The sequence below is a fragment of the Pelophylax lessonae genome, assembly GCF_965119305.1.
Source record: "Pelophylax lessonae genome assembly, chromosome: 5".
Taxonomy (NCBI): Eukaryota; Metazoa; Chordata; class Amphibia; order Anura; family Ranidae; genus Pelophylax; species Pelophylax lessonae.
This window is the reverse complement of record NC_138772.1, coordinates 192,301,818-192,329,470: the sequence shown is the minus strand read 5'-3', so window position 1 is coordinate 192,329,470 and position 27,653 is coordinate 192,301,818. Positions and strand designations below refer to the sequence as shown.

The window sequence follows — 27,653 nt, the reverse complement described above, 5'->3', positions numbered from 1 at the left end:
AGTTGGTGATGTAACTCCTGCTGTGCTTATTGTCCTACTGTGGGCCTTATGTTGCCTATTGAGCTCTCTTGCCAGTGCTTCTGCTGTCTGAGAATCTGTAGCTCTGCTGCCTTTAAATCTCACCCTCACCATACGCCATATAAAGTGGTTGGGGAGGCAAGGACTTTACAGGCACCAAAGTGATAAACAATTTTATTTATAATTCTTAAAAAGTTTGTACAAAAAAAGTATAAACATTTAGCCTCAAACAAGGCATTAATAAATCACTGTATCAGTGGGGCTGATTAGTAACAAGTACAAAGTAGCAGACTATACATAAATAATGGTAACAAATGTGAATGGATACATCACATCAGAGAGATCTGGTGAAGGGTGACAGAAGATGAAACTGCCGTCCATCAGGATCGGTTAATGCTGTATTCAAAAATTCACATTGCTCATATTCACATTGCTTGACATGTTTCGCTACATTAGCTTCGTCTGGAGCTATGAGGTATTCTGTATAGTACTGTAGGTTTGAAAAAAGGGCGTAAAAACGCCAGTTTACTAGATTACCAATCAGCCCTCTACCAACATGGCTGCCGCCGCAGACAGTCACCCCTCAGACCAATACATTTTAAGTGAGTCTCAGGGAAAGGTCCGCTGCATAGTCTGTAGCCCATACTAATGATTAGCCCTTGGTCCTTTGCAAGAATTTCTATGGGGCACATCTTTTAAAGCAGGGATGTCAAACGCAATTTTATCATGGGCCAGATCAGCATTATGGTTGTCCTCAATTGGCGGTTATATTTGTAAGACTATATAAATGTATCCAGGGCTTCTCAAAGAATAGATGCAAGAACTCGACCACGCTCCCACCGCCAAACCACATCGAGCAGTGGGTGTGGCCAAATAGCATTAAGGGAAGATTTTAAAGGGGCAATAAATACCAGGAGTGCAGTAGGTGCGCACTTCAGGGGTACTCTGTGTACAGGATTGAGGAGTGCGCTACATACAGAGTGCTGGGTTTAGGGATGTGCTATGCACAGTGTTGCAGGGTTCCGTTCTCTCTCATAGGCTGTCCACATCTCACCTCCACTCCTCTCCGGCTTTCACCTCTTTGCGACTCTTCCACATCTGCCATCTCTGCACATATCTCCTCCCATAGGGAGATCATTGGTCAGCATCAATGCCCCCCAGGCACAGATCGGGATCACAGGGCAGCCTACCGTGTGATGCCCCATCCCACACTACCCCTACATCTGCATCTCTGTTGTCCTTGCCATGAGTACAGGGCAGGAAGGGATCTGTAAGAGTCACCAAGAGGAAATCTGTCCTTGCAAACACAGAAGGCTTTAGTGTTTACAAGTGACACAATGGTGATCGGAGGGCGAGAGCCACGTTCTAGCTGAAAAAAAAGCCCTGGGTGTGAGGGCCACATAAATAGGCCGGAGGGCCGGATTCGGCCTGCGAGCGTTGTGTTTGACATGTTTTAAAGTATAGGTTCTTTTCACCTATTTGAATTGAATTAAGCCCTTTTTTGGCATGTTTTTAGTGTGATTAAGCAAAACCAAATGTTTCTTAAGTACATCCCACAGTTCAGCTCAATGGTCAATATCCTTTGGGCACCCAGGATTGGTTTTCCAGTCCCTTTCATGGCTAATCTCAACCTTTGGCTCAGTATCTAGGTAAAAAGCGGAGCCACACATCAAAAGATAGTATCTCAGAAAAAGTTTTTCAACAAAATGATGGCCATCTGCACACAGACACAGACTTCCTGTTGCATAAATGTAATGACATGGTTATAAGATGGCTTTAGCTCCTGTTCTTCACCTATAGAGAACTCCTCAGATGCATTTCGCCCTTTTGGAGGCTTGATCATAGAGGTTTTTTTTGTTTTCTAAGCTGTATCATGCATACCTTTTTTTAGTCAAGGCACACCCCAACATTTTTCTTCCAGTTTTTTTATTTTTTTATTTTATGCTGTTCAAGCAGAGTTATGCCAGTGTTACATTTTGAGATGTTTGCAGCTTTTCTAACATTATTTTTCTGTGTAGGTGCATTTGGGAATTACAAGTGCATCTAAAGAAAATTCGAATATCATCAAAAAGTAAATTTATTTCAGTAATTAAATTAAAAAAGTGAAATTATATAGATTAATGACACACAGTGATATATTTCAAGCAATTATTTCTTTTAATTTTGATGATTATGTTTTACAACTAATGAAAACTCAAAATTCAGTATCTCAGAAAATCAGAATATTGTGAAAAAGTTCAATATTGTGGACTCATGGTGTCACACTCTAATCAGCTAATTAACTCAAAACTTTCCTGAGCCTTTAAATGGTCTCTCAGTCTGGTTCAGTAGGTTTTACAATCATGAGGAAGACTGCTGATTTGACAGTTGTCCAGAAGATAGTCATTGACACCCTCCACAAGAAGGGTAAGTCAGAAAAGGTCCTTGCTAAAGAAACTTGTTCACGGAGTGTTGTATCCAAGCATATTAATGGAAAGTTGAGTGGAAAAAATGTGGTAGAAAAAGGTGCACAAGCAACAGGGATAACCGCAGCCTTGAGTGGATTGTGATGCAAAGGACATTGAAGAATTTTTGGGGGAGGTTCACAAGGAGTGGAGTAAAGCGTGTGTCAGTGCTTAAATTGCCACTACACACGGACTTATCCAGCATATGAGCTACAACTGTCCTGTTCCTTGTGTCAAGCCACTCCTGAACCAGAGACCACATCAGAAGTGTCTAACCTGGGCTAAGGAGTAAAAGGACTGGACTGTTGCTCAGTGGTCCAAAGTCCTCATTTCAGATCAAAGTAAATTTTGCATTTCATTTGGAAATCAATGTCACAGTCTGGAGGAAGAGTGGAGAGGCACAGATTCCAAGTTACATGAGGTCCAGTGTGAAGTTTCCACAGTCAGTGATGATTTGGGAAGCCATGTCATCTGCTGGTGTTGGTCCATGGCGTTTTATTAAGTCCAAAGTCAGCGCAGCCTTCTGCCAGGAAATTCTAGAGCACTTCGTGCTTCCCTCTGCTGACCAGCTTTATGGAGATGCTGACTTCATTTTCCAGCAGGAATTGGCACCTGCCCACACTGCCAAACGTACCTAAACCTAACCTAAACCCCATAGCAAATCTGTGGGGTATTATCAAGAGGAAGATGAGACACCAGACCCAATAATGCAGATGAGCTGAAGGCCATTATCAAAGAAACCTGGGCTTCTATAACACATCAGCAGTGCCACAGGCTGATCCCCTACATGCTACGCCGCATTGTTGCAGTAATTCATGCAAAAGGAGCCCCGAGTATTGAGTGCATACTTTACTGTACATGGACATACTTTTTCAGTAAGCCAACATTTCTATATTGAAAATACCTTTTTCTTTTTGTTTTATTGGTCTTTATGTAATCTAGTTTTCTGAGATACTGAATTTCGGGTTTTCACTAGCTGTAAGCCATAATCATCAAAATAAGAGATTCTGCCAGAGATGTACATGTCTGTTGGTACAATATATGTTACCTGAGAACACCTGTAATGTGTATTTTAATATGAACAATAAAATTGGATCATTAAAACTAAAAGAAATTCTTGAAATATATCACTAATGTGTGTAATAATCTATATAATATGACTTTCACTTTTTGAATTGAATTACTAAAATAAATTAACTTTTTGATGATATTCTAATTTTTTGAGATGCACCTGTAAGTTGTCTTGAAAGATATATATATATATATATTTTTTTTTTTTTTTGTCACTAGTGATAGGCCTGGGCTCTTCCAAAATGTCAGGTCTAAATATTAATAATTAATACACACTTGGAGATTTGCTTTTTGCTAATAATACTTCTGTAGGTCATTGTGTTTTCCTTACAGAATTCGCATTTGCTGATTTAAGCATGTCTGTCAGCTTACCTTTTTAGCCAGTAGATGGCAGTAGCACTCACATAAGAATAGCATGCCAATAGAGGAAAAGATTCTGGCAATGTAGACAGGACTATGAGCTGCCAATCCCATGCAGGAAAATCAATAAAGTTCTTGTTATTCCTAAATAAATGATAGAAACCTTTCTGTGGTCAGATAAACAAAAATACCTGGTGATTATTAAGAGGCTGCTCAAATCTGGGTTTTGTTTCTATTATTGGAACTTAGTGTAATGACTGGCCAGCCATACTCTAAAGGAGAGGGACATGTGGTGTGTATTCACTAAACATTCATTGAAATTCATTGAACTTCACGTGTTTTCTGATTGAAAATGTATATCCCTGTAATTTTTTTCTGTAAATCATGGTAAAGAGCAGCATACCTTTTTAAATGCAGTAGATGCTTTTGCATTGACATTCAACTGCCAAAGACAAAAGAAAAGGTGTTTCCATCTATTCATTATTGGGGATGATCGAATTTTTCAAAAGTTCGGTTCGACCAGAACTTCCAGAAAGTTCGGCCCGGATTTCAGAACCCCATTGAAATCATTGGGACCCGAACTTCGGTAGTCAAAAAACCCAATTTTGAAGCCCTAAAACCCAATAAATGCCCCTAAAAAGTGCCTAGGGTTCTGGGTCATGCCCCAGACTATTAATCACACCAAAAAAAGTTCTTAAAAATTGTCATTTTTGATAGAGAGCCAATTATTGAAAAAAAAATGAGATTTTTTGGTTTTGACTTTGGATTTAGTGTCTGGGGAGTCTAAAAGGTGTACCTGTGAAGTTTCAGCTCTGTAGCATGTCCAGAACCAGAATAAAAAAGATTGTTTCTATTAGGTCACTTATAGAACAGGGATATGGCTCCGCTATTTTCACACCTTGCGGTTTTGTAGCAAGCGTTTTTTTGGGCATTTTTTGGGGGTTATTGGAGGCAGGCATAACCTCAGGACTTCTGTGTAGGGGTATATATACACACACACTTATATGTATATATACACATACACATATATAGGTGTGAAAGTAGCAGAACACTATACTTGCGCTAATGAAATAATTAACACCCATATGGCTTCTCTCCTTTAACACCTATATATGTGTATGTGTTTAATACATATAAGTGTGTGTGTATATGTACCCCTATACAGAAGTTAAGATGTTTTGCCTGGCATTTTTGGGCATTTTTTGTGGGTCTTTGGAGGCAGGCAAAACATCTGAACTTCTGTATAGGGGTATATATACACACACACTTGTATGTATTTATACACATACACATCTATAGGTGTGATAGGAGCGGAGCCATATGCCTGTTAATTATTTAATTAGCGCAAGCATAGTGTTCTGCTCTTTTCACACCTATATATGTGTAGGTGTATATATACATACATGTGTGTGTATATATACCCCTATACAGAAGTTCAGATGTTTTGCCTGCCTCCAAAGACCCCAAAAAAATGCCAAAAAAACACCTGCGCCAAAAAAAACCGCCCAGGTGTGTTATTGCAGGCGTTTTTTTGGGGCATTTTTTGGGGGTCTTTGGAGTCAGGCATGACATCTGAACTTGTTTATAGGGGTATATATACACACACACATGTATGTATATATACACCTACACATATATAGGTGTGAAAAGAGCAGAACACTAGATGTCAGAACACAGATGTCATGCCTGACTCCAAACATGTCCTCAAAAAAGCCCAATAAACGCCTGCAGCAAAATGCAGGCTGACCGGCGAGAAGCCATATCGCTGCTCTGTAAGTCACATAAGAGAAACAATCTTTTCTCTATAGCGGTCACCCTGAAATGGAAGGGTTTGGTCACCCTGCCATAGCAGTCAGTGTCAGTTCACCCTACACTACACTACGGTCACCCTGGCACTTAACACTTTCCCTAAAGAAACTAGATTTTTGAAGCTAACTATAGTGAAAAATAGTACCCTAACTACACTAGATATCCCTTTCCTCACACTAATAATTGCTAAATGACACTTTTGAAGCAGAAGTAACAGAACTGCTTCCACTCTCTTCCATGTCCCTGTATTAAAATGCTAGCGATTTGGCGGGGCTATCTTATATACTGGGGGGCGTATTCACTAATGATTGGCCTCTGGACCCCCTAGTCACTCCAATCACATTCCTAGCATTCTCCTGCCCCCTCAATCGGCTTTTGCTAATGGTTATGGTCCAATCATGGGCTTTTAAAGCCCATTTCCTGTCCCATTGCATTTTGGTCGGTTCTGGTTGCCGAATTCCGAACTTTTTCAGCAAAAAGTTCTAAATTCGGCCGAACCTCGAACATTCAATGTTCGGGTCAAACCGATGGTCGACCCAAACCGTTCAATCATCCCTATTCATTATACCTTCTCCATGTCAAACTGCTGCAATAAACCTTAACATATAACTATATTTTGGAGAAAAATAAAATAAAAATACTTACTTTACACCCTGGCTTGTGTCCACAGCACTTAGGTGAGGGTGGCATCGCATGCCTTCTAGCAACTTTAATTCAATGCATAGAAGGGCAAAGGTTACCCAAAGACATTCGGTGGTGCCAAATTCTACCTTTGGATATTCCATTACTTAAACATGCAACTTATTATTTTTGGCCTGGTGTGCATTTGTGTGCACAGAGCAACAACTTATATTGCAAAAACGATTATCTGGATTTCCCCCCAAGGTACATCAGCCCTAAGGGATGCTTGTACAGTTTTTTGGAAATGCAGTTGCTTTCTGAGCTCTATTTATCCAGTAAGATTGTGTGACAATTATCCACTGTCCATTGTTACCCATGTTTCTGAATGCCTCTTCATTGAAGAGAAATCTTCCTCTGAAGTCTGCTGAGCAACTGACACTTCTTGGAGTGTTTATCCCCTGGTCCTTCCGCTGTACTCAGTGTTTCCTCCTGCCAACCTCCATGTCACTACCTTGGTTGCAGCTTGTTTTTACCTTTAAAAACTTGCTTTAAGTCCTTGTTGGCCTTGCTTTTTCGGATATCCTTTTTTTTTTTTTTTTTTTGGGGGTTACTGCTGGCCTGATACTTATCAATTACTTTACACTTCTAGATTTTGCAGGTCTTGGCTTGGATTTTTGGTACCGTAATCCTAAAAGCACTCATTTCTAGGATACTGAGTGTTAAAGATGATGTAAGTATTAAATGTTATCACGTGTGCTTAGTTAATTCAAATATTTTGCTGTTGCATTCATTATTCTGGATAAACAAATCTATTGGGACAGTACATGACACAGGCATAGTGTTCATAGAGCTTGGGTTATGAGCACATACCTTTAGGTGGTTGGACACTTTAGTGGATACTTCCCTCCAGGGCAACCCCGCAATAACTCTACCATCCTACTCTAGGGAACCTCTGTTTTTGCTAGTGTCCTAAGTTGATGGACCACTTTAGGTGTGTGTTTGATGCGTTTTTCCACGCTCCTGTACAGTCCAGTGCAGACAAAATGCAGCATGTTCTAATTTTAACCTACAAACTTTTAACACTAACATGCATTTATGATGAAGAAAAAAACACACTGGACTGCGTGTGGTGTGAACTGGCCCTTAAATAGGATTTAAACCCTCCTAACCTTTACAGCCAAGGAAGCTGCTTCTGTTTAATCTGCAACTGCCAAGGTGCTGCACATGGGATCAGTTATAATGCCCATATTTGATGGTTTGACGGTTTGGTTGAGGACACAAGCAAATGTGAAAGTTGGCATTCCCAGAATTCCAGGAATGTAACTGGTTTTTGAAACCATTAAATCGATGGGTTTAGTTCCGCTTTTATGATTAACTGGTGTTCAGGGGCTCTGGTCTTCAGCAAAATGCAGACTCCAGCAAGAAGAAACAGGCACAATGCTGGAGGCAATTTACAGCATACACTAATTATTAATGTTAAATGTATGTTCCTTGCTAAACATTATTTTTTATCAAGATGTTATGGGTAAAGTTTCGCCCTAAATCCATGGTTTCAGATTGATAAGCAGAAACCGCAAGCTTTTCATAAGAAGATGACGGCATTTAATTTACTAATATTTTATTACTTTATATAGCACCTCTGTATTCCACAGTTATTTACAGCAAGAGCTGAGTCATTCAGGCTTGTGCCCACAAAGGGACGTTAAGAGTCAAACAGACACAAATTACAGAGCTCAGTTGATCAAAAACTAATAAAGTGGTGTGTTTTGAATCATGAGAAAACCAGCAGTCACTGAGAAATACATAGAAAATGTGGGATTGAGATTGTGAACTTCATACTGACATTGCCCTGATGAGAACCCAAGATTCCAGCTCTGCAATTACTGTACAAACTTAAATTAAAGATTCCATCTAATAAACTAAAAAAGTCACGCCATGTCTTATGAGTCTTGAATACTCTAGACTTATGAGTGATGCAGTGCCCACTGTGAAATTGTGCTGATAATTACTTTTAAATAATATTGGAATATTTCACTGCCCATAATGTTGTGCTTTTTTTTTTTTTTTAGGCACATATATTCAACATTCTAAAATCAAAGTTTACCAGCTACAAGGATTTTGACACTTTGATGTATACCTGTGCGCCTGAGTTTGACTTCATGGAGAAAGAGGTATTGTGTTCTTGCTGTTTGTATACAAAATATTCATGAAGACAAGTTTTTTTTTTTTCTTTTTTTTTAAAGGAAACTTTGTTCTAGTAACTGAAATCTGCAAAAAAATAAAAAAAATGAAGTTAAAAGAGAAATATAGGATTCTTTTTTTTTTTTTCCCCCCCATTTATACTTACCTAGGTGGATGCAGCATTGGTCCTATTCTGCATCTGTCCCCCTGCGCCTCTACACTAAGAACCGATCGATCGCTTGGCTCTGACAGCTCCACTGTCAGTACACAGCTCTTTGCTCTTGCCCCTCCTTGCTCACTGGAGGGCTGGGCTTTGGAGGGACGGGGAGCGGCTGGCTCAGGCTCTTAGTGGCTCGCTGAGAGGCTGAGCCGGGTGTCTGACGTCAGCAGAACAAACTACACTCCTGTGATCCATAGATGTGCAGCCAAACAAGCTTTGGCTGTACAGTTCCTATAAGGCAAGCACCATATTTATTTAATATTTTTTTAAAACTGTTATATGGTTGATGGATTTTGTACATTAGTCTATATAGCACATAGGCTCCAAATCCTTTTAAAGTGGTACTAAACTCAAAAACAACAATTAATAAATTGCAGCTTACCAATCATTAGATGTGGTGGCTACATTAGTTTTTTTTTTCTTTGGCTTTGTTCCGTTTTTTTTTTACCAGGTGATCTGGCCAGTAACACACTTCTGTCTTTGGGTGCCTACAATCTTGATGGAGTAGTAAAGCAGACACCTTTTAGAGGACAGCATTGTCCGGCTGGGGAGAGGATAGTGCTAGTCAAGTGCATCTAAATCTGCCATTACACCTAACACATTAAAGCTAAACTCCAAATAACACCTTATAGGCAGTTACAGCAAACCGTGTTTTCATTTTGGATAAAGGTTTGACAGAAATTAATAAAATCTGATTTTTACGTTCATTGTTTGACACAGCTGCTTCTTCTTCTTGACCATTGGGTTTTATTGCCACCTAGAGGAGTAGGACACTAGGCAGAAAAAGACTCCGAACCGCCTATGGGCAGTCCTAGCTGATAGTTAACCTTCTCTCTGCCATAAGCAGCTCAGTTTTTTTTCTGCCTCGTGAAGAGTAAGGACCTAGCTCCCTGCTGGAATCTCTGGTTCCATAGCTTTTTTTTTTTTGGGTGGAGGGGGGGGGGGGGATTTTTTCCTGCAGGGATCTTTAATCAACAGCCGGGCTGGGCTACGGGCTGGATAATCCAGATCCAGGGGTCACCCCAGTCTGGCCAGTGAGCATGCACAGACCTTCAGCTAAGCTCTGGGTCGGCCGGGACGTGCCCCATCCTTGACCGGGGTGGCCAGCGAGTTGAACGTCTCGCTGGGAACACATATGACCATGCGTCCATAGTCCATGTCAGTGTTACTCTGATTGACAGCCCCCACTTTGGTGGAGAGGATCTATTTCAGGAGCCTTACCCACACGCTTTTGGTGAACAGACCTGCCTGGATTGGTAAGTGGATGTCTCCCTTACTCCCTGGACGCGGTTTGGGTCAGCGGCCATACCATGGCTCCTTGGGCAGCCCATGAGTGTTCCCCACAGGGGACACACATATCTGGGTCTCCCGTAGCTCTGTCAGTGTTCCCCTAGGCGGACAGCACCCCTGTCCTAGCAGAGAGGGGTTCTGTCAAGGGTGGGTACCCTCCTCCCTTTTGGGTAGCATAGTACACCCTCCCTTTTTTTCCCTCCCTTGGGTGACTGGAGTGGCGCTTGGGTACCTTATGTTTTTCCCCTCTTCTCCCCTGTGTATGTATGTTCTCCCACAGGTGGGGACTAGATACCGGGCAGGTCTATCCAGCCTGCAGTGGTGTCCCCGGGCAAGCAGGCGGCTCCCCAATCCTGGCGGAGGAGGCCCGCCATCCTTTCTGGTAGTCAGCGGTTTTGCCGTTTTTATACGGTCGCCTGCCCTCTAGGGTGGTTGGCATGTGGCTCAGAATGGGGGGGGCTCGCATATCGGCAAGTACATCTGCCACTTGGTTGGGCAGGCCGCAACTTTATGCCGCGGCCTGCTGTAACTTTAGGCTGCAGCCTGCTAGGTCGGTTGGGCCGTTCCCAGCTTTTCCTAATTGCGCTGCCTCCTGCGGGGCTGGATTGATTGGGCAGATGTCTGGACAGCTGGGGGCGGCACCATATTGCCTTTGAGCTCCTGCCCCTCGGACGTGAGCTGGTTTTTGGTGCTGACTCCATGTCGGTGTAGTCCTCCTGGCCGGCGGCCATTTTGCTATTGTCCGACAGGCCCCTCTCCTCCCCTTCTATGCAAGAATGTTGCATCAGGCTGAGTGGCCTGGTAGCTGTTGGCTTTCCCTGGCTCATGTCAGGCACGGGTCCTGGGTGTGTAGGGTGTCTGCACCTGGTGGCTTCATCTGACTTTTCCTCTGCGCCTCATGGCTTCTTTGCGGCTCCATGCTCAGTGATTGATGGCTGTTGCCACCAGTGGGCTTCTCTGGTGTTAAGCAGCTCTAGTGCCAGTAAAAATGGTGCCCACCTCACGCTCAAGAAGCCGACTGGGGGACACAGCTGTGCTGCTGGAACACAGTGGGCTTGAGTGCTGTGTGGACTCCTGTGTTTTGAGTACCACACTGAAAGCGCTTGGGTGGGTGGGGATATCTGTAAACCCCTTCAGTGTCCTCCGCCCCACCCCCAGGCTTTTCAAATTGGGGGACATAGTGTATTTGGGTTGTACTCTATTTTAGGCAGCAGCTTGTGGCCTGTTGGGGCATCGACAGTAGGCTATCTTCCTCACCAAACAAATTGCCTTGTCACAGTTATGACCGGCATCTGCAGCCGCCTTTGTTGGCCACGTTGCAGATTGCTGCAGCTGCCCTCTGTGCCTGGGGTTCTTCTGGGTACATACTGGGCTTCTACTCCCGCTGCACTCATGCTTTTTGGCTGTGGATGTGGCAGCACAGAGGCTAACTGGTTAGCACTTCTGGTTGGTTTGATTTCCAAACTTTCCGCTACCTGACTATACCTTAATGAGGGTTCTGGGGCTGACAGCAGGGTCGTACAGGTTTTCTGTGGGCGCTTTCCCATGTGGCAGTGATATGTTCCACCTCATTGTTGGTGGGAGGAGCTTTCGGCCACCATTTTTTTTTTTTTTTTTTCTATATGGCTGGACCTGCCGGGGGCAATCTCGCCGTGCTGTAGTATTGCAGATATCTTCCCGTGTCTATGTGTGGGACACACCGACTATACCCATTTGCAGTGCTGACCGTTTTTGTGGTATGTTGCCCCCTTTTGAGAGTTTTTTCCTTATTGTGGTGGATGTTCCCTCCTATTTGCATACGGCCACACCACCGTATTTAACCGTTTTTGTGGTATGTTGCCCCCTTTTTGAGAGTTTTTTCCTTATTGTGGTGGATGTTCCCTCCTATTTGCATACGGCCACACCACCCTGAATGCGCTGGCTATTGTCTGATCTCGGAAGCTAAACAGGGTCGGCCTGGGCAGTACTTGGATGGGAGACCATTCGGGAATACCAGGTGCTGTAAATGGAGTCCCCATCGTTCATGGCTAAAGGGAGCAAACTGGTCACCCGTTCTGTAATTCCGGTTGCTGGATCGGATCTTCGACCGAGGTCCAGGTCTCTAGGAGACCTTTCTAGCCCAAGATTTCTAGTGCATCCATTCCTTGGATGCAGTCCCATTGTTCCTAGGCCTTCTGTCTTAACTGTCATGTCTTGACTGCCTTCCTTGAGGAACTTTACAGGGAGTAGGAGTTTCCTCTCTAAGCCAGGCATGGTGGCGTGTGTCTGTATTCCCAGCTACTCGGGAGGTTGAGATTGTCAGATTGCTTGAGCCAGGGGTTCTGATCTGACCTGGGCTATGTCGATCAGGTGTCCACGCTAGGTTTAGTATCATTATGATGGCTCTAGGAGAGCCTGGGGGTGACCAGGATGTCCTAAGGAGCAATGAACCGGCCCAGGTCAGAAACAAAGCAGGTAAAAATCCCAGTGCTGCTCCGTTGGATTGTGCCTGTGAATAGCCGGTGTAGAGCAGCCTGGACAATGCAGTCTCTATTACGCTCCTGGTTTGTGAGCCTGATCAGTTCATGTACACACCCTCCTCGGCATGTGGGCTTGCCCCCTCTCGTTTTTAGGGCGGGGTGTTTGCCTTGATTGTTCGCAAGACCATGGCCCTCTTCATCTTCCACTGGCGAGTTCATGTTCTGCTCTCCCTGTCTACATGATACGTCCTTCTGCCTTGTTCTTTTCTTCAATCTGCCGTTTGCCCCTTCCCGTCTGCAGGTGACGTCTGGTGTGTGCAGGTTTTGTGTCTGTCACTGAACAACGCCTTGTGCTGAGTCTGCCACGCTAGGGGGTATTTGTCCCTGTGCCCGAGCTGATGCAAGTTTTGAGAGTGCCTTCATTCAGTTCACGGTCCCGACACGGGGACAGAGGTAGGGTTCAGCGGTCGAGCTGGAATCCATACATTCAGTTGCCTCTCTGGGTTTTTTCCTTACATCCATAGATGTGAAGGATGCACTATGGATGGGGGACATGGGTGGTTCCTGCGCCTTGCAGTTGGGGACGCGCCCTATCTGTAGCAGAGCACCAATACCCAGCCTAGGTATCTCCGCTGTATAATCCTTGAAGCTGAGGAAGTATTAACATATCCACGGAAAAAATCCCCCCCCCCCCCCACAGTAACTGGACGACACACAGTTCTGGGAGACAACCACTTTATTGAACAGTCTCACACAATATATACACACATGATGACATTCCCCTCCTGATCAGATTACCCCATCAGGTCACATGCCTAACTACATTATCATGTACAGATGAAATTGTGTACAGAAATAGAATTAAACTGAACAAATTATCTAGCCATCTGGACAGAAACAATATGTGAGTTCATTAACAATTAACAATAGGACAGACGGCTTAACAGAAAACACATAACACCTCAATACACAGACAATAGGAAGAGACCACCAGTGACAGATTGTCTGTCTCTGACATTGAAGAACATGGAACAGAGGCCAATGTGATTAGCTCTTTCAATGAACATGTTCAGAATCAAACAGGCCAGGAATAGTCTTCATATAGTTCTTGAGATACCGTATTTATCGGCGTATAACACGCACTTTTTCCTCCTAAAAATGGAGGGCAAAGCACCAGTGCGTGTTATACGCCAATATAGTAAAAAAAAAAAAAGCCGGACAGCGCTGAGAGAAGGAGAAAGGGGGCAGGCCGGGCGGAGCAGAAGGAAGGATGAGTGGCTGCTGTCATAGGAAGTCCCGCCTCCTATGATAGACAGCAGAGTGGCCCAATGCCGGGACACGGGACGTGTTACGTCTATCATAGGCGCCGGGTCGTCAGATGACAGCGGCAGCTCGTACTCGCTTCTCCTAGCACGGCCTGCCCCCTCTGCCTCAGAGCTGCCCGGCTTTTTTAAAAAAGTAATGTAATGGCGCTGGCTAGGCTGCATTGGGGACACTTGAGCTGGCTAGGCTGCATTGGGGACACTTGAGCTAGCTAGGCTGCATTGGGGACACTTGAGCTAGCTAGGCTGCATTGGGGACACTTGAGCTGGCTAGGCTGCATTGGGGACACTTGAGCTGGCTAGGCTTCATTGGGGACACTTGCGCTGGCTAGGCTGCATTGGGGACACTTGCGCTGGCTAGGCTGCATTGGGGACACTTGAGCTGGCTAGGCTGCATTGGGGACACTTGAGCTGGCTAGGCTGCATTGGGGACACTTGCGCTGGCTAGGCTGCATTGGGGACACTTGCGCTGGCTAGGCTGCATTGGGGACACTGCACTGGCGAGGCTGCATTTATGGACACTGCGCTGATGAGGCTGCATTCATGAGCACAGGTAAGACTGCATTTGATTAAAAAAGTTCAATGCTGTTTATTTAAAATTTGAAGCTTTTTTCCTAAAATTGTTATACACCAGTGCGTGTTATACGCAGATAAATACGATATATGGTTGATAAAGATTACTGTCCCATTTGAAGTAATCCAAACCATATTCTCAGTGTCCGTTCCGCTACACTATCAATTTGTGTTTTTTTCCCTCCGTCCTGCCTTGTCGCATCCAGTGTTCTCTGAGGTGCTGGTTCCAGTCCTGGTTTTGCTGAGATAGCAGTTGATGGCTGTGACTGGTTTCTTATCTGCTAATCACTATCCTGGGGCTGCGAGCATTCAGGTTGCCTGGGTTGTGTTTGGTTTTCCCTTTTTCGTGAGCTTTCTGTCTGGGTCCGACCCAGACGCTACCACCACTGGCCTGTATCTTCAGCCAGGGCGGCACTTTCTTGTGGCATATTTTTTATTTCGGCAGCTTTGCCTACAGTGGGGAATCCCGGGAGTGGGTTTTCTGACCTCCTGCCTCACGAGGAGGTGCAACTATTGGATGAGTCTGTGGATACCCCTGACAAATGCATTAGGGTGCCCTGGTGCCATTGTGGGCCCACTGTCGTCTCTTTCTGCTTTCCTCCTCTCATGCTGCTCCCTTGCCTGCTGTAGGGTTCATGGGACAGCAGCTGTATGGATACCGGTCCTTCTGGTGGCTCCAGACTGGTATGTAGTAAGCTGACATGGTGCGGCTGGTCTTGGATGCTCCCTAGCGGTTGTCTACTCAGAAGGTCTCTTTCCCAGGGTCTAGTTTACCGCTTTGGATGATTTTCTAGGGGTTCGTCTTTTGCCGCCCCCGTGTCCTCTCTGTTATTCCTATAGGGTTTGAATTTGGGTTTTTGGTTCTCCAGAAGCCTTCCTTTAGAGAGTATGGAGGATATTCCCCCTGCTTGCTCTTTCTCAAGGGTTGTCTTTTTTGGCTTGCCTTTCCTTGTCTTTGGCCTCGCATCCTTAGGAGCTTGCATTGCACATCTTTGGATGTGGTCTGTGTGGTTCATGTGTCCTTGTCCACTGCAACCTCCTGCCATTTAGTTAGATGTTTGCTATGTTGTTCTTAGGTTCCAGGGAAGGTCTGCACCTCCTTTGCCACGTTCTCTGTTGGATGCCTGTTCAGGCATACACACTTCTGGGAGCGCGCTTCTCCCTTACCCACTGCGGCACGCTCCACGAGGGCGCTAGTGCCTCTGGTGCTTCTGGCATCTGTCTCTCAGGGTTGCATTGCAGCTGCCTGGCCTGTGCATTCTCTTTCAAAATTTTCATTGTTTGTGTTTGCATCTTCAGGTGTTTGTTTTGGGTGCAACATTCTTGCAGGCGGCTGTTACAGTTCCTTGTTTGTCCTTTTTAGAGGTTGTTTAGGCGGTTGGCATGTTTTGCCTGTTTGGTCCAATTGTCTTTTGGTTGGCCCACCCCTCATTGAGGCACTGCTTTGACACATCCCAATGGTCAAGAATAAGAAGGAGCTGTGTCCGTCAATGAACGTACGCGAAAACAAAATTTTTGTTACTCTTCGTAAAATCCCTTTCTCTGAGTTCATTGATGGACACAGCACCCACCATTCTGTTGTTTTTTTTCTAAGTGTACTGCTTTGTTACAAAACGGAGCTGCTTATGGCAGAGAGGAGGTGGACTATCAACTAGGACTACTCCTGTAGGTGGCAATATAACCCAATGGTCAAGAATAAGGAAGAGCTGTGTCCATCAATGAACTCAGAGAAAGGGATTTTATGGTGAATAACAAATATTCCGTTATTGTAAGCACCCCTGTCAGTGTTAAATAGTTTGTCTCAACCCTCTACCTGCTACTTTCTTCAAATAGCTTGGTCTGTAAAAAAAAAAAGTTGAAAACAGACTTACTGGCAGGATCACCAGGCAAAAAAAAAAAAAAAAAGGAAAAAGCGTAAAAAAACAAAAACAACGTAGCCACCATATCTTCGAATTAGTAAGCTGCAATATAATACATTTTTGGTTTTGGGTTTAATATCACTTAAAGCCTCATCTTTACCTCCTGGGTTTGATAGGGTTCCTCTAGCACCTGGTCACCTGAACATGATAACCTCATCCTTGCTATATACAAAAGTATGATTTGTCATTTATATTGTTAATCCTAGGGCTGCATTCATACCTGGGTGTGCATTTTTCGCTACACGCACAGGGCATCCTATTGGTTTCAATGGGCTGCTCTGTGGGCAGCAAACATACTAAAGTAGCTGTTGTAGCTTTTTGAGCTTTGCGTGTTTTTAACTGCGTGTTTTGATGGGTTTTTTAAAGCAGAAATATGCACACCCTAAATTCAGCGATGCACAGTCCCCAGAACTCCCCTCAAGCTGCTGACATGTTCGGGTGGCTGGCTGGCTTCCGTGTCTCGATTACTGGCCGCAGTCATTGGCCGGGCTGAGATTATGTCGCTTCCACACATGCCCAGGAGTTCTGGCAGTTTTGGCATTGCTGAATTTGTGCAGCTCACTGTACAGGGGTGAACGGGGAGGTAAGTAGATTTGCTTGGTCTCTTCTACATTAAAACTCCTGCCTGTCTGTCCATTTTTATTTTCTAGTCTAAAGTTTCACTTGGGTGTTTTTCCATGTGGAAAAACGTGCATCCACTTGCCACGTTTGGGGTGCCAATACCAATGAATGCCACTGCAAGCATGACACGCAGTTTTTATGTTTCATAAACAGGCCAAAAAACGTATGATTCATGTGTTCACAAAATGAATAAATAAAAAAGATTTTATATCACATTGCTAACAGCTATAATTGCTTATATATTGCTGTGCAATGCTTGCATAGTGAAATTTGCAATGTCACAGATGCTGCATTGGACTAATACCTAAAAGAGAAGTTCAGGAATTTAAAAAAACATTTATACTCCCCTAGGTGGATTCAGCATCACTCCAATGTTGCATCTGTCCCCTGCCGGCTCTAAGACCAAGTACTGAATGATCAAAGGCTGCTCATTCATTCGGGAACTGAATGATCAGTGGCGAGCCAGTGGCTGCCAGTCTCACTGTCTCCCTGCTCTGCCTCTTCAGCACTCACTGGAGTATGGGGCTGTAGAGGGGACGGGAGCAACTGGCTCGGTATCCTAGTGGGTTTACTGAGAGGCTGAAACAGCTTCCGGTCCAGGCTGCTGGGTGGATCCAAACATTAAATCAATCCAGATCCTGGATCAGCTTAATGACAAAGTGCACTCCTAGGATCCACAGGAGAAGTTGGACCAAAAGAGCTTTTGCCCTACTTCCTAAAGTGATTCTAAAGGAACTAATAAAAAAAAAAACATTTTATACTTACCTGCCCTGTGCAATGATTTTTGCTGGCTCTTCCCCCCCCACTGAGTGCACCCAATAGCAAGCCTCACTTCATTCACACACAGAGTGTGTGCTTGGCCCTGTTCTCACTTAACTGGCTCACTGACTGTGATTGACAGCAGCAGGAACCAGTGGACCCCACTGCTGTGAGCCAATGAGCAGAGAGAGAACCAAGAGAGCCGCTGCTCTCATACGCATTGCTGGATCGAGAGTAAGTATAAGTGAGGGCTGAGGGAGAGCTGCACCCAGGTTTTTTTTTTTACCTTAATGCATAAAATTCATGCCTTTAGTACCACTGTAGCAACCTACCATTTCATTCTGGATATGTTTCAATGTTTTTATTTTTCTTAATAAAGTTGCTCACAGGTTAAAAAATATATTTTCAAAATGCTGTTTACAGAACAGACAGGCTCCGTTCACATCTTGGCATCCTGATCGCGGGCAGAATTGCGGTGATTCTACCTGCGATACGATTAATGGCAACTCGCAGGACACCTGTACGATCCTCGTCACTTTCAATGGCACCCCAAACGTGGCGGAATTTTCGCCAACAAACAGTAAAATCGCACAAACAGAATCGCAGGACGCCTGTCGCCCAAAAGTATTCTGCCCACAATCCAGGATGCCAATATGTGAACGGAGCCTAAATGAAGAAGGAATACAGACACAAAAGACCAGGAGGGATTAATGGCAAATGTTTATTTAACCTAATTAAAAGAAAACCACTAGCCTTGAGATACCCCTGGGCATAGGCTGTTGTAAGTACAGGCACAATGTGACCACTTTTTAATACCTATAACCGTTAATGCTGCTATAGACACACTTTACTTGGTTATCACTGCCAGTTTCCTGAGGTGGACCAAAGGCAATGGGGGCATATTTTCTAACTTGTCTAACCAGTGTTACACCTGTAGCCTGGAGAGTAGTTTGTTGTTATGTTAATACAGGTACACTTTAATCTAATGAAAATTCTGTTTTCGTATATGTTTTGAGTATTTTTAATTCATTGCAACCTCATTTCTGTTTAATTTCAGACACCGTGGAGATATTTAAAGACCCTTTTACTTCCAGTTGTCCTGCTGGTATTTATCTTCATTTGTGCTCGGGTATGTATTTGGAATAATATGATAGCATTCAGTCATGCATAGAAAGGCAAACTTGAAGGTGCTCTAATTCACGACATTAAGGCTGATTATGAAAAACTGGAAGAAAGTTATTTTGTTGCCCGCACGTAGAAGTGAGTTTATATTTTTGGTCTGGATTGGAAATTTGGCGATTGGGATCTAAGTTTTTTTATAAAGCAAAACTCTCACTTTATTCCACAATTTACACAACACCCCACTGTGTTCTACTCATGCATCCAAGTTCCAAAAAAGCCTTAAAATATATTGATGCATGCCGATTTATACTTGTTTAACTCTTTCGCTGCCAGGGCAGTTTTTGGGGTTTTTTTTAACACTTTTAAAAAATCATTTTAAGCCTGAAGATTAGTTAAAATCCCCCATACATTCTGTTTTCTGAAAGTAGACACCCTGGAGAATAAAGTGGTGGTAGTTCCAATTTTTTATTTTACATGATATTTGCGCAAAGGTTTATCCAGTAAAAAATGCATTAAAGCTTATTAAAGGGCACACGAACGCAATATATCATGCGGTTTTGGGTAAAATATAAAATATCAAGTCGCTCTGAGTAAATAGATACCCAACATGACTAGCTCTAAATTTGCATAGGTCTGCAAAAGGATGATGAAGTTCAGTACCCTATATATTCCATAGGCGCACTTTAAAAGCCTCTACAGGTCATTCGTTTAGCGTTAACCCTTAATAATTGGCCCAAAATGATTGCTTTCACTCTAGCATGAGCAGTGTAATATGGGCATCTCAAGCAGTGTTTTCCTAATGTAGGTGCTCCTGACTTGTGAGTTTAAAGTTGCGTGTACGCATAATGTGGGGGTTTTAGGTACTTGTATCAGGGCTGGCCCAAGACATTGTGCTGCCTGGGTCCAAGAAATGCTGCAACCCCCCCCAAAAAAAAAAAAAAAATCACGTCCACCAAAAGGCCCCCACAATCATTATTTTATAACATGATTTTTTAAAACTAAAAATACATTTATCAGGAAGTCAGATTTACATGCAACAACACCTTGTCTATATGCAAAATGATATGACATACCACTGTGTTAATTTCCAAACCACAAACTCCATATCACAGATTCCCCTCCCCTCATAGGCCATCCCATCAGTTATCCCCCCCCATCACAGACTACTCTCCATCACAGACCCCCCCACCCCATCTGTCTACTCTTCATCACAGATTATCCCCCCCCCCGCCCATCACAGACTACCCTCTTTACAGACCCCCTCCATCGATATTAGACTGCCCCTTCCATAAGATCACAGCACTCCCTTATTTTCACAGGACGGAAAGCACGGCGGGTCCGGACAAAGGGCGGGACTTTTCATGTGAAAGGCAGGTAATTGATTGCTGGGACTGCCGCGCTGTCTAGTAGCTAATCACCCGCTTCCTAACTTGAAAAGTTCTGCCTTTTGACCAGACCTGCCATGCTTCCCATCTTATGAAAATAAGTAGGAGTGCTGCTAACCTATGGAAGGGACAGACCTGCCGTGGGTCAGGTGGGGGAAAGCTGTACATCTGATATGGAGCCAGGGGTGTGCATCAAATTGCAGGAAGAAAAAAATCTTCTTGGGCGTCAATTTGCAGCCCCTCTCAAAGTGCCGCCTGGGTCCAATGGACCCAGTGGGACCCATGGTAGAGCCGGCCCTGACTTGGATGTAATTTGTATTTTTGATATTTTTTTTTACTTTCACTAAAGCTTTATATCACATAGTGGACAAAAATTCCTCTTTTATAACATTAATTTACGCTTCCATTTTATTTTCTTTTGTTATGCATTTATTAATAATGTACAATATTTTGTAATTTTTTTTTTTTTTTTTCCCAGACTCTTAAGCATATGTTTTATGGTAACCAAAGTGCCATTCGCAGAGAGGAAAATGAGAGGTATGTTTCGTATTATGGCAGAAGATTTTGTCTTCCTACAGCATTGTGTATTCTTGATTATCTATAAGAAGTGTTCAAACACAACTGTACTATTTAGTTGCATTTAAAGCTGCGCTTCTTCCAGTGGGTACCCGATTTCTGACCGGTAGCGGCTCCCACTTCCGCTCCGACCGCCTAGACGATCAGAAGCAGAAGTTCTTCACAACATCCAAGTAGCACCTTCAGGAGTTCTTGGTGCATAAATTGCACATCTAATTTCCTGAATACCGATCACACTTTTGAAGACCCTGGAGCACCAGGACAATGGAAACGCCCACAATATTATCCCATTTTGGAAAGCATGCCGCTGGCAGGACGGACTTCCCTGCTGGGGTGGGCGCTCACAGTTTTTGGTGGACCTTCAAGGCAGTTACGCTTGCACAGTTCTATACGAGGACCCTCCAAAGGGAGATCCTGGTGAAATTGGATAAGTTTCCAAAGTCTCTTGACAATCAGATTCAGCTGAGCCGGAAAACCAGGGGTTCCCTGGTCTGGTGGCTTCACTCTCCGACTCTTCGGCAGTCCAAATTTTTTCTCCCCTTGTATTGGACAGTGGTCACTACGGATGCCAGTCTGCCTGGGTGGGGAGGTGTCCTGGGACTGAGCTCCACTCAGGGTTGTTGGACACTGGAGGAATCTAGACTACTGATCAATGTCTTGGAGCAGCAATCAGGCTGTGCTTGGATCACTGGACATATCGGCTCTGGGGACTCCGGGTACAGATTGAGTCAGACAATGCCAATCACCAGGGGTGAACAAAAAGTGTGTTGGTGGCTCTGGAAGTAGCCAGCATACTTCAGTGGGCAGAATGCTTTGTTCCAGCCCTCTCGGTCCCTTCATCCAGATGTTTCATCTTATATATCTGCAGTGGGGCACCCCCAAGGTGGAACTGTTGGTGACTCGTCTCAAAAGAAAGGTACCAAAGTCTGTGGCAAGGTTACAGGATCCTCTGCCGGATGCCATAAACGCTCTGATGGCCCCGTGGGGCCAGTATGTCTGATTTACGCCTTCCCTCCTCTCAAGCGTCTTCCATGGCTTCTGCACAGGTTCGAGTCCGAAAAGGATTTTGGTCATTCTGGTGGCTTTGGACTGGCCTCCCCAGTCTTGGTACGCAGACCTGGTGCAGTTGCCTCTCGGGGAGGACCTAAGGTGTTCCCCTTTCCTGGCTATTTTGATGAGATTGTTGCAAGTCAGTGGGGATCCCCGAAGCGCATGCCTGGGATACCTAAGCATTTCGCTAGGAGGTATCCTTTTAAAGAGCCCCTTTTGAAGAAACTGAAAGTTCCACCGGTGGTGGATTCTCAGGTTTCCAGAATGAATAAAGCCACGCTTCTTCCGGTAGAGGATTACCAGTCTTTTATAGACCCGGTGGGCAAGAGAGCTGAGGCTCTGGTCCAATACCATTTCACCGTGGCAGGTTCAATTTTGAGGCCAGTGTTTGCCATCACCTTGGTCCATGACCTTAACGGAATGGGCAAAGCTTTTGCGCCTGTATTTGAAAGGGGGGTCAACATCCTCTGTAGCTGGTGAATCAGTTGATACAGGGGTCACAGTATATCTGTGATGCCTCTCTGGATACTGCCCCTTTAGCCTGCAGAGTGTCTGTAACAGCTGTGATCCTTCGCGGCATGATTTGGCTAAAATACTGGTCTGCGGACCAGGCTTCCAAAAAGGTGATGACTGACCTCCCTTTTGTAGAAGACTGCCTGTTCGGAGCTACTATGGAAGAGATCATTAGAGGTCTTATGGGAGGTAAGAGTACTCTGCTTCTGCAGGTGGCCAAGAGCAAAAAACCTTGTCGTTAACCTGGTCCTTTCTTCTCGGCTCACAAACGAATATTTTGTTTCGTGGGCTCGCAGGATAAGGGACAAACATCCACCCGTAACGTTGTGGGAGGTTCCAAGAGGCCCTGGGCTGATCAAAAGTGGGTTCCACTGGTTCCTTAGACAAGCCCTCCTCTGCCTAAAGGGGCGCCATTACCTGTATCTGGGGTGGGGGGAAGTCTTCGCGTCTTTCCAGACCCGTGGATCTCTTTCATTCAAGACAACTGGGTCCATGAGTTGATTCGGTCCAGTTACAAGATCGAGTTTTGGTCCTTGCCTCCGGCAAGGTTTTTCCCTTCCGACGTGCGCCTGTCCCTGGATCGGCTACAGGGCCTTTACGGGGCAGTGCAGGATCTGCTATCACAGGGAGTAATTGTGCCAGTTCCAGAGTTGGAACGTTTTTCAGGGATTTTATTCAAATCTGTTTACTGTTCTCAGGAAGGAAGGCAAGGTCCGTCCCATATTGGACCTAAATCGCTTTGTGCGGGTACAGAAATTTTCGGATGGAGTCCATTCACATGGTGGTAGCATCCCTTCATCAAGGGGATTTTTTGACCTCTATCAATATCAAGGATGCTTACCTTCATATCCCAATATATGTGGGGCACCAGCATTTTCTTCGCTTTGCCATGGGAGAGGAGCATTATCAATTCGTGGCGTTACCCGTTAGTCTCGCTTCAGCTTCTCGGACGTTCACAAAAGTGTTGGCCCGGTGGTAGCCTTGCCCAGGCAGAGCAGGATTGTGGTACTGGGGTACCTGGACGATCTCCTTCTGCGAGCAGAGTCTCCGTGTGTCTTAAGAGACGATCTGGACATCATTGTGCAAACTCTGCAAGAGTTTGGCTGGAAACTGAATTTTCAGAAATCAGCTCTGACTCCGTCCAACAACCTGGGCCTGACTTTGGATTCGGCCTCAGCCAGGGTGTTTCTTTCAGCGAAACTACTGAAGTTGCCCCATGCGATTCGGCTCCTGTTGTCCATCCGTCGGTCGTCTCTCAGGACTTGCATACAGGTGCTGGGCTTGATGGTCTCCACCTTCGAGGCGATTCAGTTTGCTCAGTTCCATACCAGGCCTCTGCAAAAGGAGATTCTTGCCAAGTGGGACAAGAATCCTCAATCCCTGGACAATCTGATCCTGTTAAACCAGGGTGTAAGGGGATCCCTGATTTGGTGGCCCTGTTCCTGGCGCTTCGGCAGAGGAAGTCCTTTCTCCTCCTGTATTGGACAATGGTTTCCACAGATGCCAGCCTGTCCGGGTAGAGAGGTGTTTTGGGCACAGACTCGGCGGGAGGAGTCCAGTCTGCCAATCAACATCCTGGAGATTCGGGCAATCAAGCTTTCACAGTTCCTTTGGATGGATCGTTTGCAGGGGTGTCCCGTAAGGGTTCAATCGGACAATGACATGGCTGTGGCGTATGTCATTCTTCAGAGGCACAAAAAGTGCCTTACAGGCCCGGGAAGTAGCCCGCATCCTAAGGTGGGCTGAACAATATGTTCTAGCCCTCTCTGCTGTGCACTTTCCAGGGGTGGAAAATTGGCAGGTGGACTACCTCAGTCGACAGGAGTTGGAGCCGGGCAAATAGTCTCTTCACCCGGAAGTGTTTCAACAACTGTGTCACTGGTGGGGAACCCTCGATGTGGACCTGTTAGCCTCTCGTTTCAAACAGAAGGTTCAGAGTTTTGTGGCAAGGTCTTGGGATCCTTTGGCTGACACCACAGCCACTCTGGTGGCCCCTTGGGGTCAGTATCCTCTGATTTTTATGCTTTTCCTCCACTACAACTTCTGCTGAGACTTTTGCGCAGAGTCGAGGCAGAAGGGATTCCAGTCGTTCTGGTGGCTCCAGACTGGCCTCGTTCATCTTGGTTTGCAGGCCTAGTAAGGCTGGTAGCCGATGCTCCTTGAAGACCGATCTTCCATCCTCCTTTAGGGTCGCTGGCTTTTACGGCTTGGCTATTGAAAGCCAGGTACTGAAGGACAGAGGGTTGTCTGATTCGATGATTCCTACGCTGTTAAAAGCCAGAAAATCTACTTCACAGAAGATTTGTCATTGAGCTTGGAGGGCATACATTACTTGGTGTGAGTCTCCGGGGTGTCCCGCCTGCTTGAGTTCCTACAACAGGGCATAGATTAGCATTTGTCTCTAGACACCATCAAGGGCCAGATTTCCGCCTTGGCAATTTTTTTCCAATGGCCGTTAGCTGCAAATTCTTTCGTTCACTTTCGTCCCGGGGGTTTGCCAATTGGCTCCTCCGATAAGGTCTCTGGTACCTGCATGGTTCTTCAATCTGTTACTGTGTGGCTTACTCTGTCACAGAAGGTGGCCTTCTTGGTGGCTATTACTTCTGCACACAGGGTTTAGGAGCTGGCTGCATTGTCCTGTCGGTCACCTTACCTGGAGGTTCACAGGGACAAAGTGGTGCTCCATCCCTGTCAGTCGTTCCTTCCTAAGGTCGGGTTTTCACTTGAAGGAAGACATTTTGTTGCCTTCCTTGTGCCCTAAGCCTAAACATCCTAAAGGAATTGCTTTACCTTCCCTGAATGTGGTTCGGGCAATCAGGGTGTACCTGGCGGAGTCGATTCGGAAATCGGATTCTTGTCATAACTGTTGGATCTCGTAAGGGGCAGGCCGCATCTCCTGCGACCATTTCCAGATGGGTAAGGCAGACGGTGGTGCAGCCCTTTTCCATCAGGAGTCAGGTTCCTCTTTTCCCTGTTAAGGCGCATTCTACAAGGGCGCTTAGCGCCTCCTGGACCTTCCGTCATCAGGCGTCAGTGGTCCAGGTGTGCGAGGCGGCCACATGGTCATCTGTGCATACATTCACAAGGTTTTACAAGGTAGATGTACTCTCATCTGCGGATGCTGCGTTCAGCCGCAAGTTTTGCAGAGGCTCAGGCCTCCCGAGGGTGTATTTTTTCCTGCTGGTGAGCTCCAGTTGTTCCTGGTTAAGCTCCTTGTTTACCTGGTTGGCTATGTTTAGCCTCTTTTGAGGATGTTCACTGCTGTGTTTTCCCACCCCTCATATTGACACTGCTTTGGGACGTCCCAAGGGTCAAAGAAGATATGGAGCTGTGTCTATCAATGTATGAAAGAGAGAACTGTGTTTTCTTACCGTAAAATCCTTTTCTCTGATGTTCATTGACGGACAGCACCCATCCCTCTGAGTTGGGTTATGTATTCTTCGGACACTGCTTGTTACAAACCTTTAGCAGGAAATGGGAAGTATACCCCCCCAGGACTGCCCTAGGCACGTAGTCAAATAGGTTTCCGCCTACTCCTATGGAGAGCAGCATAAACCAAGGGTCAAAGAAAATATGGAGCTGTGTCTGTCAATAAACATCAGAGAAAAGAATTTTATAATAACAACAAATATAACCCCTTTATTTAGTAAAGTCCATATTTATTAGATCAAAAGGTAGCTGATTTCATTGTTGGGGTGTTCATACACTTTAAAGATGCTAGTACATTTCTGACACCTATGGCAACTATTATTTACATATGTATGTTACACTTCAATCAATCCTGTTGTTGTACTAGAGCCTTAAGAAATTTAAAGTTAAGTTAACGTGGTTGTTTTTTACGTAATTTTTTTTCTTCTTTACGGTCAGATATACAGTACATATCTTTTTGATTATTTTGACTGTGCTGCGTGAATGGGAATACATAGTGCACATAAAGTGGGGGTACAAAATTGGAAATGCACTTTAAAGCAAAGGACTGGAGAAAATGAAAAATATCCAGTTGGAGAACAATGAGAGCTTACCCAAAGTGTTACCTATTTCTCCATCTGTTAGCTGCGTGTTTTGAGGTGCTGTATATCTATTGGTGCTCCAGCAAAAGTAAAAAATAATCCACCCCCCCTTTCCCTGCAGCTACTCACCCTGCTGATAATGCGCTCACTGAAATCACCACTTCCCTGCTGCCTACTTTCTGCCAAAAATCTTGCAGTTGAGATGTTCTCCACTCCAGGCTGGCTCAAGAGAAAAGGCAAAATAGTGGGGTCTATACCAGTCTCTTCTAATTGTTTATTACTGTAGCCATGCATCTAGTAAGTACATGATAGTAACTAAGCAGTCTAGGCAATATACAATCCAAGCATCACTTATGTTGATGGGGGCAGGTACATGTTATATTTTACTTTTTAAAATACAATTTCTCTTTCGTTCATTGACGGACACAGCTCCTGATCTTTATGACCATTGGGTTATACTGCCCTATAGAGGAGTAGGACACTAGGCAGAAAAAAAGTCTGACTACGCCTATGAGCAGTCCCAGGGGGTATACTCCCCCCTCTCTGCTATAGGCTCTCAGTTTTTTTTTCTGCCGCGTCAGGAGTAAGGACCTAGTTCCTTGTTGGGATCTCTGGTGCTGACAATGTTTTCTTTTTAGATAGAAATTTTTCTCCTGTTTTTTTTCTGTGAGATCTACAATCAACTGCCGGACTAGGCAATGGGCTGGATAATCTAGATCCAGTGGTCACCCTAATCTGGCCAGCGAGCGTGGGGCTGTGTGGGTGGTCTGGTGAACCTCCTAAGATGGGGGAAGGCGGCTATGCTGATTCATCCTCGCCTTTTCTCGGTGGTTCGGGTCTGGACCTTCCTTCAACGGGGTGTTGAACAGAAACTGGCTTTGAGTACTATCAAGGGTCAGGTGTTGGCCTTAGCAGTCTTCTTTCAATGGGCTTTGGCCACATACTCCCTGATGCGTACCTTTCTTCAGGGAGTTAGGCACTTGGCCCCTCCAGTGCTATCTTCGTTGCCACATTGGGCCTCAATTTAGTGCTCTCAGACCTCCAGAAGCCTCTTTTTGAGAATCTTCGGGAGATTCCCCTGCTTACACTGTCTAAGAAGGTGGCCTTTTTGGTGGCTATCACCTCTGCGCGCAGGATGTCGGAATTAGCGGCGTTATCCTGTCATTCACCTTACTTGGTGGTTCACAGTGATAAGGTGGGTCTTCGTCCCTGTCCGTCGTTGCTTCCAAAGGTTGTCTGATTTAATTTGAATGAAGCCTTTGTTTCGCCTTCCCTGTGCCCCAGGCCAAAACATCCAAAGGAAATAAATAAACCAAATTATTCAGCGCTG

The 27,653-nt window shown here is 45.0% G+C and overlaps 1 protein-coding gene across 1 annotated transcript in view; it reads left to right on the top strand.

The window, feature by feature from the left end:
- DPY19L1 (dpy-19 like C-mannosyltransferase 1) overlaps positions 1–27,653 on the top strand; it is a 137,138-nt gene that overhangs the window by 95,112 nt on the left and 14,373 nt on the right. The window contains exons 14-17 of the mRNA XM_082258752.1: positions 6,973–7,053; positions 8,393–8,494; positions 18,725–18,796; positions 20,653–20,711. Of these exons, the coding sequence (XP_082114878.1) occupies positions 6,973–7,053; positions 8,393–8,494; positions 18,725–18,796; positions 20,653–20,711 (314 nt within the window). The remainder of the gene's footprint in view (positions 1–6,972; positions 7,054–8,392; positions 8,495–18,724; positions 18,797–20,652; positions 20,712–27,653) is intronic.